Source organism: Nomascus leucogenys, chromosome 22a, assembly GCF_006542625.1.
Source record: "Nomascus leucogenys isolate Asia chromosome 22a, Asia_NLE_v1, whole genome shotgun sequence".
Taxonomy (NCBI): domain Eukaryota; kingdom Metazoa; phylum Chordata; class Mammalia; order Primates; family Hylobatidae; genus Nomascus; species Nomascus leucogenys.
The window spans coordinates 135,458,553-135,470,821 of NC_044402.1; the positions used below are offsets into that span (position 1 = coordinate 135,458,553).

The 12,269-nt window shown below is 53.4% G+C and overlaps 1 protein-coding gene across 1 annotated transcript in view; it reads left to right on the forward strand.

Moving 5' to 3' along the window:
• Positions 1-12,269, forward strand: part of SH3BP4 (SH3 domain binding protein 4) — a 103,073-nt gene that overhangs the window by 72,051 nt on the left and 18,753 nt on the right. Inside the window, exon 3 of the mRNA XM_003278555.3 lies at positions 10,919-11,168. Coding sequence (XP_003278603.1) covers positions 11,051-11,168 — 118 coding nt within the window. The 5' untranslated portion in view covers positions 10,919-11,050. The remainder of the gene's footprint in view (positions 1-10,918; positions 11,169-12,269) is intronic.

Consider the following 12,269-nt stretch of genomic DNA (forward strand, 5'->3'; position numbering starts at 1 on the left):
GGGACAGTGGGAGGGGAGGAGGGACAGGAATTCTGTCCCCTCTCATTTTCTTAATAAATATTGGTCAAGGATGGATTTTTCATTGCTTTTTTGCTCTAGATATCTCGATTAGTAATTCATGGACATGTGAGCTCTTCAGTAAGGAAATTCATTCATTCATTCACAAATTGTACTCATTGCTTAGAGGCCAGATTCTCGATAAACTGGTGGATAAAACTGCAGTTGCTCCCTTTCTTTGTGGCTGAAGGTCTGGCTGAGAAGCAGAGGCTAAAACAATAAACTAAGGAGTGACACCTTGCAAAGTCATCTCTCCTAAGCGATGCCCTGAGGGCCCATCCACAGTCTGCATGCATGGGGTTGGCAGGTCAGGCATCCTGGGGTGTGTTGGCGCTTTTTCAGCAGATCCACTGGGTGCACTTTGCTTTCTGCTTGTGGCTTTTTGCAATGACTGTGGCATCCTCATGGCTGCTTTGGCTTTGGGGCTCCACTCACGTCCTCACAGTATGAAATTCCTTAAGCCTCAGACATGGCATGTGTGTGTCACTAATGAGAACTGCTGGTAGAATCAGGAACAGTATTAAACCCTAGAAGCCGCCTTCTCCTCTCCAGCCTGTTCAGATCCAGCATTTTCATCAGGGAAAGCCCCTTTCAATAAAAGTAAGGCTCAGTTTTCTCATCTGTAAGATGTGTGGGGCTGGCTAGACCTGCAGTTTTCACAATGGCACCTAAGATGCACTTTAAAACATTCCTTTGAGTTAATGTGTACTAGAAAAGATCTATCAAGTTGTAAACAGCAGGTTGATTGATAAAGACGTATTAATAACATTTGATTTTTTAAAAAAGAAGATAAGTCAGTGAGTAGTGTTTGGAGGGCACAAATCCTTCCAGTGCCGAAGCTTCATGGTCTTAAGTGGCAGGTGGGAGCCGGGAGTCTGAGTACAACGCTCTGGCCAGCCCCAGTCAAATGAATGGGCCTCTCTGCTTGCTGCTCTTAAAACGTCTTCAGAGACAGTTGCACTTTTTCTTTCTGGTCACTGGCTGGGGACCAGAGCTTGGAAGTATTTCTGGTCTGGGCTGATCACAGGGTCCTGCTTCACAGCCTGTCTGCTGTCAGCCGTCTGACATGGGCGGGCCGGCCTTCCCATGTGATTCAAGGGGGCTGACATTAGCCCATTGCCACAGATGTCTGCCTAAACCCCAGGCTTGATGAGCACTTGACAGGTACGCACTGGTGTGTCTGTGAGCTCTTCGTGATTCTCAGCGGCAGGGCGAGGGCGGGGAAGGAAGACGTAGGTGAAGAGCTTTGACCTAGGAGCACGCTAGGGAAGCGAGCCAAGGTGTTGGCGGACTTCCGGTCCCATCCACACCCACAACACATGGTGGGGGCCCCCACCCCTCTCCTGTGGTGTTGGTTTCACGTGTGTATCTTTCCAGCTTAATGATAAGCAGTCGAGGGAAGGTCTGGGTCCTGCTTTCCGTTGTGTATTTACTGGTCCTGAATGCACGTGATGCTGAATTAATGTCTGAGCACAACAGTCATCCGTGCCACAGATGACACCAAGCACCAAGCTTCAGAGGCCCCCACGGTCTGTGGGAGACAATCCAAGCTTGGGCTGGGCACTGGGCTCAATGCTGGAAAATTATAAAGACACAGCAGCCAAGTCACCAGCTTTCAAGGAAACGAGTGTAGTTAGGGAACTAAGAAAAAATAACAAGCATGATGAACAGTGTGATGCTCGGGATAAAAGCAGTAAATGCCTAGAGACGATGTGTCCAGGAGAGCTAGGAAAAGAGGTGGGCTTCCATTTGCAAAGGCAAAAGGCACTGTCTCAGGGGGTCATTCTCCAATCGATAGGTTTTGATGTTATAGAAACGGGGAGCCCTGTTGGGTCTTCAAGAAAGTGGGTGGGAAGAAAGGCACGAGGTCTAGAGATGTTTTGGAAGAAACAGTAGCTGTGTTTGGTGAGCACATGGGATGTACGGAGGAAGGTGTGAAGAATCTGGAAAGCTTAGAATGTCTCCCACAGACTGTGGGGGCCTCTGAAGAGTCTGAAGTAATGGTTGCCTTGAACCCAAGGAGATTCTGGGATCTGTGCACTGTGCTGAGAACAACCCCACAGCCGGGTATCATGTCGAGGGGACGGGGGGAGGCCAGGAAGAGAGGAAGCAGGGGAGAGGGGAGGCAGGAAAGGGAGGAGGCCAGGTACGAAGAAGCTCAGGCCTTGGAGAGGGACTCGCACGCCCTCCCCTCCCCTTCCTGACCTGTCTGGGAGATCCCCAGCCTCAAATGTTCTCAGTCTGGCCGGTGAAAACATCTGGAATCGTGACTCCAGCCGCGCTAGCCATCTCACTTTTTGCAGTAAAAACTGAGCAAGCAGGGAGCACCTAGTGACGACTCATGACCCTTGTCTTCCCCGCATCTCCGGAGTCTGAGTCACCAGCTTTGCACCCACAGTTAAGCCTTGAATGTGTGCAAGTTATAACCCGGTGTCTGGCACAGGGAACCTTAGCGCTCTTTCCCCTCCAGGTCTTCCATTCTTTTGTTGGTTTGTCTCCAATACGCGTTCCTTCAAAACCAACTCTCTTCCATTTATTTCTGTCCCTAGTTTTGAGCACAGAGCCTCGTTGCTAGAGCCTGGCACTCAGCAGATGTTCACTAAGGTGACCTCTGTACATAGTCCCAGGTGGATGTGGCACCCGGGATATGCCCACCTTTCTCAAACTCAGACTGGAACGCGTGGTCCTGCCCTCGTTCCTCATTCTTTCACCCTGTGGCGTGGCCTTGGCTCTGAATAACTGCTAAACTCCTAAACTGAACTCAGTTGTTTAGGGAAATGCACCCAGAGGGGCACTGTGAGTGAGTCTGATCAGCTGGCGTGTCTGTCGGTGGCTGCCCATGCCTTCCGATGGGCCGTGCTGTTTTCTCCCCCAGGAAGAGGCAGCCCGCCCGAGCCCTGGGCGGTGTGTTCCTCCTGTGCCCTGGGTGCATTAGGCGAGATCAGGCGCGTTCAGGGTGGTATGACGATAGACAGTGCTCCGGGCGCATTAGGAAAGGTTCTGCTGATCAGGCTTCTGTAACAAGGCGGGGCATCTGCTAAGGTGGCGGGAAAGGTTTGGATTTCACTGCACCTGGGCTGGTCCTCGCCCTGAGTCGGAGCCTTGCATTCCCTGCCAAGCCACGCCCAGAAGCATCCTGGCAGGGATGCCAGTCACGTGTTGACTCCACTTGGGCTGTTGCCCAGACCAGTCGGGTCAGGACTAGGAGGCAGATTTCCGCGATTTTGCCTTTGGAGTGAGAGAGGGAGCTGGGGTGTTAACCCCGTGGTCTCCTTTTGGTCCCATCAAGTGACTCTGTGAAAGCCAGGTGTCCCTCCCACCCACCCCAGGCCCCGAAGGCTTCTCCACTATAGCGATGGGGTCCAAAGCGCGGGATGCTGGGTGTCAGGCCGTCAGTAACAGGAGGACCGACCTGCTGGGGTGGAATGTCTGTGGGTTTTAGGGTCCTCTGGAATGCACTCTTGCTCGGGGAGGGAGGTGAACAGATGTGATGAGTTTCCATCGACAGAGCTGGTGGCAGAAATTACAGAGAGCAGGTGGAATCTCACGCTTTTTGTTTTCTAACCCGGAGGAAATCTGATGAAATCAACATGATACTCCAGAAATTATCATCAAACATGGAGAATGAGTCATCCTAAACAAGGCACTCAGGGAATTGGCAGGGGAGGAGCAAGGGCAGTATTTATGCCTCGATCCCCTCCAGGCCGGCTGCTTTCCTTCTGCAGCGTTCAGGTCCGTGGCCGCAGGAGAACGGAGGAGAACATGAACCGTCTGTGCGCTCAGCCTGAGGTTCCTGTAAGACCTTCTCCGCCCCAGACACGCTCTCGTTAGGTTGGTTTTTCTGGATTGGTTTGTTCTCTAATTTTTCCTTGGGGCAGATCATTGGCAGAGGCCACAGGGAGAGTATTCTGTGATCTGGAGTCTGCGCGTGGCGTGACGGCAGCCGTAGCGGAGGGGGTGTGTGCGGGTTCTTGAGTTTGCCGCTGGAATCTGTCAGTGATTCCTTCTGTATGCAGTGATGTTGTCTGTTCAGAGGCTGCCCTCTTGGTTCCTGGGGAGGAGCCAAGAGCAGCCTCTTTTGTCTCTAGATGACTCAGCCTTTGCACAGAAAAAGGAAAAACGTATCAGTTATGAGCTCAAATGCACCTTCCTGTTTTCCTAGACCTGACCCTGGCTGGGAGGTGAAGAGGTGAGATGGAGCCTGCTCTTCTAGGGGTTCTTGAGTCCAGTGGTGGCTGCCCTGCCAAGGGTGGGCCCTGAAACTGCAGGCTGTCCTGGAGAAGTGACCACTGGGACCTGCTGAGTAGACGGTGGTCAAGCTTGTTGGGCTGTCCAGGTAGACCTGAGGTGCCCACCGAGGGAACCTGTTGGTGTTTTGAGAATGTGTGGCTTGGGTTTCAGGAATAGAGTAGAATTCCTAAATTCAGCCTCCTGAGTATAATCCTATCACATCAGCCATTTGGCTCCTTTAAAGATTATCCCAGAGATACCTACCAAGGTACCTCTGAAACATCTTTGTTGAAACCGAATTCGTTCATTCATTCGGGTTTGAGAGCTGACCATGCACATGACAGGAACAGAAAAAGACAAACAGATGGTCCTATGTCCTGGGAATGCTCAGATTCTCATGGAGAAATTGGGCTAGGGACAAGTCTGTGCATGGTGTGTCTAGTGGTGATAAAGAAGGGCAGAGAAAGAGGATGGGGTGAAGGCCCATTGCACTGACATTTGGGCAAAGACCTGAATGAAGTGAGGGGACCAGAGCATCTCGTGTCTAGGCCGGGGCCTTCTGGGCTGAGGGCACTGCATGTGCAAAGGCCCCATGGTGGGAGGGGCTTGGTACCTGGGGAACTTCATGGAGACCGGAAGAGTCGAGTGGAGGGAGGCAGAGAACAGCAGGAAATGGGACAGAGGCTGATGATGTTGGGCTTCTAGGGCACTGGAAGCTGCTGATGAGAGCCCAGGAGCCTTTGGAGGGTTTCAAACAGAGTCCGAAGGGTGTCTGACTGACTTTTCAAAATGTTCCGGCTGCTAATTGAGGGGTGGACTCCAGGCCACAGGCAGGCCTGCTGGAGAGGAGCTGATGACTGTAATTGCATCGAGAGATGACGGTGGTGTGGAGGTGCTGGGGAGAGGTCAGCCAGAGGTTGTGTTCTGCAGGTGGAGCCACCAGGAGTGCATGAGAGAGGGATGGGGCAGGGAGGACGGGGAGGGATGCTGGGCTTCTTGGATGGTTGGATGGAGCTGCCGTGCATGGCTGAGATGAGTGAGGCTGGGGCAGGGGTTTGGGGCAAGCTCCAGAGTTGGCTTTGGATCCAGGAAATTCAAGATGCACCTTAGGTACTGAAGGGAGCATTTGGTGGGCAGGGGGGTGTCTGAGTCTGAGGTTCAGGAGCCACTTGTCAAAAGAATGGGAACGCAGCCATGTCCACCTGTGCTTTGAGGGGGCTCAGGCTGCCTGGGCATTTGAGTTGGTGGCTCCTTAGCAGTTTTCCTAGCCAAGGGGAGATAGCCACACCCACGAACACACCATTCTCTCTCATGGCACATGCCTGGAAAGGTAGGTAATGTTTGTTTCCTAATATTTTCTAATTTAAAAATGTTTTATTGTGCACATTTTCATGCAAGTACATAATTTTAGGAAAAATAGCATAATGAACCTTTGGGAGCTCATTATAAAGTCAATCACAGCATTGCGCCTTTTACAATATTCCTTTTCTAATAAAGCAAGGACCAGTTCGCGGGTGTGGCACTCGGGATGGGCGAGTCAGATCTGAGGCTCTGGGCTGTGGGCTCTGGGCTACCTGCGCTCCGCAGGCCATGCACTGGTGAGTCACTCTAGGACCTCGCAGGGCTGGGGAACAGTGGAGCTAAGAGATGAGGAGAGAGAAGATGGGCTTCCTGGAAGCTTAGGTGAGGCCTGGCCGCTCCAAGCAGCAGTTGAAGGAACAATGCAGAGGTGGACGGTGTTGGGCCGGCTGGAGACACAGCAATCTCCGGCGAATGTGGCCGGTGATTGATTGAAGGGTTAAGATCGGCAATACATAACCCTGGAGGTACAGGTGGAGCCTGAGTAGTGGGGGGGCTTTGCATCCCAGGCCAGGGGAGAGCAGACTGATGTTTTTTAAAAGCAGTGAGCATTGTCCAGAGGTGTTCCAGCAGGGCAGCAGCATGGCTTTGAGAAAATCAAGGGCTCACCAGAGGTGGATGGTGAGGAGCCTGAGGAGCTCCAGGGGCCCAGCAGCCACTGGCAGCAAAGGCCTGGGCAACTCTGGGCATGGGAAGAAATAGTTAGCGAGACTCGGAGCAGAGAGTGTCTTGTCAGGCTCATGTCATGGCTGCATTACCCTGGGCAAGTTGCTTTAGTGATCTCTCCAAGCCCGTTTTCATGGAATCTGCAAAGTGCAGCCAGGTCTGGTATCTGCTGCCTAGGGCCCTTGAGGACGCAGTGGGATGGTGCCTGGTGGAGCTTGGAGCGCAGCCTGTGCTGTAAGGGGAGGACACATAACCATCAGCATCCACGTCTGTTCGTTAGATGCTGTTAGAATCCATCAGGGGAAGTGGGTGATCCAGGGGAGATTGAGAGGTTATCACCCAGAGGTGGCCAGTGAGGGCGGCCACACCAGGCTGAGCTGGGAGGAGGAAGAGGGGTGGGAGGGGAGAGGATTCTGCTGTAGGAAAGAGGACAGAGCTGGCATCCCAGTGAGGAGCACACAGGGCAGCCCTGGGATGCTGGCTGCATTCTCCACCCCGTGCCAGCCCCCTGTAGATGCGGTGGTGTCTGGAGGAGCAGAGCTTCCCTTTCAGCCCTCGGTCTGACTCCACCTGCTCGGGAAGGTTTTGGGAGTAGGGAGCCCCCTGCACTCAGTCCACACCAGGGCTAGCTGCCCTCTTTCTGTACTGTAAAAACGGCCCCGAGGGTTCGGACAGTGGGCACCTCCGTTACTCACCCCTGAATGTCTGGATGGGTGTTACAGCTACACTCAAGGATGGCCTCCCCTCTGGCCCTGGGGAAGAAGCTGTCAATCTGGGGATTTACAGAGCATTGAGGGCCACAGGACACACGTCTTCCACCTGCTGCATGGAGGGGAGGGCTGCCTGTGAGTGAGCTCAGTGGTGCCCGTGGGAGCGTGATGGCCTCTGGGCCCTGGGAGCAGGACTTCCCTGCTTGGCTTCTCTCGGCCTGAAAAGGGGCGAGGGTGGCAGAGTCCACAGTTGTTGACTCATCTTCCTTGAATGGCTTCCTCTATGGGGAGAGGGCTGCAGATCTCTTTCTAGAACTGCAAACACTTGAGCTTTTTGTCTTATCACTGATTCAGGGGAGTGGCCATACCCTGCCATCAATAATAAACACAAACACTGGTGCATCTCCAGAAAGCATGTGCGCAGTGCTGTGACTTCTTTCTTCTGCTCCCAGGGCACTGGAGGCCATATGTCAGTAGTTTTCAAAGAAAACGACATTGCTGCTTCCATTGTTCCCTTTTCTACAGCCAGAGTTCTCTTCCTCAATCGGAAAGCTGCAGTGGCTTCCCAGGGTCTCCTGGGCGAGACTGACCCTTCACCACCATGTTCCGCCCACTTACCTGGCCTCCCGCCTTCGCTGCAGGCTCCACCACAGCCCCTCCATCCCTCTAGCCCCTCCGCACTCATGGAGCCAGGTCTTCACTGTGCCCACCTGTTCTTAGGCCTTCCACAGGCCTCTGGGCCTCCTCCTCCTCACTGAACACTCACTGGCATCTCACATTCTATGGGCAGCTCTCTGGGCCCCACTAGGTGGCCAGTCATGCTCTCCAGGTAACAGTTCCTGTTACCGCCCTAGGCCCCACCAGGCCTGGTGATGCCCTGAGCAGCCTGCGTGGAGCCCCAGGTGCCTGATGCCCGTCTCTGCTGACAGCTTTGCAGAGCCAGGACATGCTGGGAAGCTTTTGGGAATGCCTCCCTCTTGTGCCCAGATGGACTTTTTGTTAACCCTCCATGAAATAATTCCTCCTGGCGTGAATGGGAAACCAGGCAATGCTATAGTCATGAGGGGGCGGGATGGCCGAGGTGGCTGAGGCAGCCCTTTCCATTCTCTAGGAGAGTCGTGGGCCCAGTGGGAAGAGCACACACTGGTGATTAACAGGAGTCTTTGTTCGGCCACTGTGACCCAGAGTCTCACCCGGCGCAGTCCTCAGGGTAGCTCTGGACTGGTGGGGGTGGGGGCACCCCAGTCCCTGACAGGATGGGCAGGTGGGCTCCAGTTGCCCTCACCGCTGACACCCCCTGATTTTTCCTCCTCCTCGGGTGCAGTCAGATGGAGACTCTCAGGCAGGAACTGTCACCGTCACACGTGAAAGGCCACATGGCAAGTACCGGTTGTGGGCTGGAGATTGTCTTGAAGCTCCTCCCCTCACCCACTCATTGGTCTCTTCCTTTTCTCTCTGCATCGATTCTCTTCAGTAAATGATCCCACATTTTTGTATGGGAAGGATTTTTACTCCTCACTCAGCCTGTTGAAGTCAGGCTGCTCTGGAGGTGGCCGTCACTGGGGTCTCCGCAGTGGCCTCCAAGCAGCCCGGGGGCTGGCACACGTGGCACTTGCATTTGGGGGCTGCCAGGCTGCCTGGCTGTGGTAGGGTGGTCTCTCACGTGGCGGCAAGACCCCTTCATCCAGCTCTGCACGTAGGCTGTGCAGACAGAGCCACTTGGTCACTGCTTCTGGTAGGGGGCGAGGGTGCTGTGCCGTCAGTGCTGAGCCTCAGCGTCCCAGACCCCAGCAGAGGGGTGGAGTGTGGGGTGGAAGGAGGCCTCCTCCTGGCCTGAGCACCATCACTTCCAGCCGGGGAGTCTGGGTCCAGGGCGTCCGGGGTTCTCCCCGACGCACAGTTCTCAGGGGCCGGGAACAGGGAATGAGCGCGCAGACCTGACCGTCGTAACTTCATAGGGAAAGATGGAAACATCTGTGACCACCCAGTTTGGGGAGAACAGCTTCATTCCTTCCTGTGAATAACTGGCATGTCTGAGTGCTGGTCTCCACTCCGCCCCTCCTTACCGTGCTGGGCAGGAGAGATGGCGGGGCTGGGCTCCGGTGGGTGTTTTTAGAAGGAAGGGCCCCTAGCAGGGCAGCTCTGCCCCTCCCCAGAGAGGTGGCCACTGTGCCCTCCTCTCCTGCCGCCTGCTGCATTCAAGCACCACCGCCCCGGTGGCCCAGCAAGGGAGGCTCATCTCTCACAGTTCCAGGGGTCGGAAGTCCAAAGTCAAGGCTCCGGCCAGCTCTGTTCCCGGGGAGGGCCCTCTTCCTGGCTTCATGTGTCCTCATGTGGTAGAGGGAGAGAGAACGGAAGCTCTCTGGTGTCTCAAATAAAGGCGCTGATCTGATCATGGGGACCCCACCTTCATGACCTCTTCTAACTCTAACTACTCCCCACTGCCCCACCTCCCAGTGCCATCACAGTAGAGGGCAGAGCTTCAACATAGGAGTTCAGGGGAACACAGTTCAGTCTGTAACACATGCCTTCTCTCCAGACAGCGCTCAGGTGCAGAATGCAGCCTTCCGAGGCCTTGAGGTGGAAAGGACGCCTCCCTTGAGCCACTGTCCGCCGGTCACTCGGAGCTGGGATCGCAGCTTCTGATGCAGTGGTGACAGTGGCTGAGACTCGGCAGGGTTAAATATTGAACACAAGATTGTCCCTATAGCAGCATGTGGACACATGCCTGGCTCTGCTCACTGCACAGGGGCTCTCTAAGCCATGCTCACTGCACATGGAGCCTGGGGGAAGGGTGGGGATGGTCAGGGCTCCGACCCGGCTGCTGCAGAAACCTTGCAAAGGGTGGTGTCAGGGCCTCCGGGTCTCTGCATGGTAAAGGCAGCACACTGGGTCAGAAGCTACATTCTCAGCTGTCTCTGGATAGAGGAATTGAGGAATAAGGGACCTCAGACCATTGTATATGTGCCCGGTTATGTAGGGGTGAGATTTGCCTGCTCAGAGCTCTAGGTACTGTGGCCAGCTATGACAGCGTCTGCCAGTTTCTCTTGGAGAGCACATGAAATTCACTGCTTTGAAATCGGCTCACTGCTGTTCCTGTCCCTTCTCCCTGGGCCCTGGTAAAGGGCCTCAGAGCCAGTCACCTCATTCATATCCAGAACCCCCCACATGCTTCAGTCCTGTGTGCCCTTCCAGAAAAAAAAGCAGAGGCCTTAGGGGTGATTCTTGTGGTCTCTTCCATGGAAAGATCTTTCCTGCTTAGTAACTGGTTCAGTAAATATGCCCTGGTTTCATCTGCGTACGTTGCATTGAGAATACCTTATGGCCGCTCTGTGTTGTGTTTAGAATTGTTTATTTGGGGTGCCGGGGGATTTCAGGAGCAGATGGGTAGGGAGCATCGCCCTTGGGGCCTCTGCTGAGCTGTGCTCATTGATGGCTGCTTCCCCGGGCGGAGTCACCATGATGACTGCTCCTGTGCTGGGATCAGCCACTCTGAACAAGCAGAGGCCGATTTTTCCTTTTCCCAGCCCTGCAGCTAGCAGCGTGGACCGTACAGTCCTGCTCTATCCCCCTCTTTGACTGTAATGAATGGACTGGCCAGGTGCTGGAGCACATCTCACAAACCCCCTTGTGCCCCTAAGAAGAGCAGGTGCAAACAGCCGGCCAGAAAACACTGCTTGGGCTGTGTGTGCCCAGGGTGCCCATGAGACAGGCACAAAGTGGGCACAGAGGCCAAGGAGCAAGCACTGCTCTGCTCTCTTGGGCCAGGAAAGGTGAAATGGGTCTATCCTCATTGGAACAGCCTGGAAGAAAGAGGATTCCCACTTCCCATAAAATTACCATTGAACCCATGTTTCGCTTGCTCAAGGGACTTTTTTTTCCTCCTCTACTTTCAGGAAGAAGCATATTGCCAAGTGGATGCCGCCGCGCAGCGTGTTTGCTTGAGGCAGAAGCTTCAGCGTCTGCTGGGATAACTGGAGGAAGAAATATGAAGCCTTAGCAGCTTTACCCGGGAAGCGAGTTTTGAGATGGCGGCTCAGCGGATCCGAGCGGCCAACTCCAACGGCCTCCCTCGCTGCAAGTCAGAGGGGACCCTGATTGACCTGAGCGAAGGGTTTTCAGAGACGAGCTTTAATGATGTCAAAGGTGAACTTCTAGGGGACAGGACTGTGGCTGAGGGAGAACGTTGGGGTTTGCAAGTTGGGACCCAAGAACTTTTCTGCTTCAAAGATTGCCAGTTTAGCATTCAGATAATTAAAGTTTAGTTCTTTAAACTTCATCATGGTAATAGATTTAGCCCTGGAATCATAGTCACTTGTCTTATTTTTTGGTTTCTCCTTATTAGTGAAACCCCTTCTTAATGCAGGGTATGTTCCTCTTTATTTGATAAAATTCGGTGACAGTGTGGTAGGGAGCTTGGTGGTACAGAAACCCAGGGGAGCAGAGAGTGTGGCAAACAGATGAAGTATTGAGAACCACTAGAGAAGAAAAAAGGTGGCTTAGGGGAGGGGTCAGCAAACCTTTTCTCCAAACGGTCTGATAGGAAATATTTGAAGTTTTGCAAGCCATATACCATCTCTGTCACAGCTATTCATTTGCTGCCTCGTTGCATGAAAGCAGCCACAGAAGTAAGTCATTAAATAGCCATAGTCATGTTCCAAGACAAGTTTTTTTTGCAGACAGCCCCATTTGGACCCAGGGCCGTGCCTTACCAACCCCTGATCTAGAAGGTGGTTCTCAAGTTTAATAACCCTGGGTCTCCAGGTTTCTCCAGTGGCCTCATAAAATTGAGTTCATGAGAAAACCTATCTTTTGGACACCAAGGTGAATACCAGCAGGTCATTTTCTTCCTGGACATCTGCCCTAACGTAGGCCATGTTCAGTCTCTCTCACATGCTCCGTTGGGGCTTGGCAGCTGCAGTGACAGCACCATCATCATCAATATCTTCATCCCTTGACTTTCTCTTAGCTGTTGAAATTGTCTTGCCTAGAGCACGGCTGAAAAGTAGTAACTGGACTTTGACCATTGTATCCTCAGCCCCAGCCTAAAGTCAGTGCTAAGTAAATGTTTCTTGAACTAAACCTCTATCCCCCAGATAAAGTTGTAATCCTCTACCCTGATGTACAAAAATTATATGCACTGTATTTATGTCTGTCTAATTGAGTAGCTTCTCCTTCCCCTCTATCCCAAACATCTTCTCCCTGCCTCTGATTGATGCTGGCATCCCTGAGCATTGCTGTAAATGT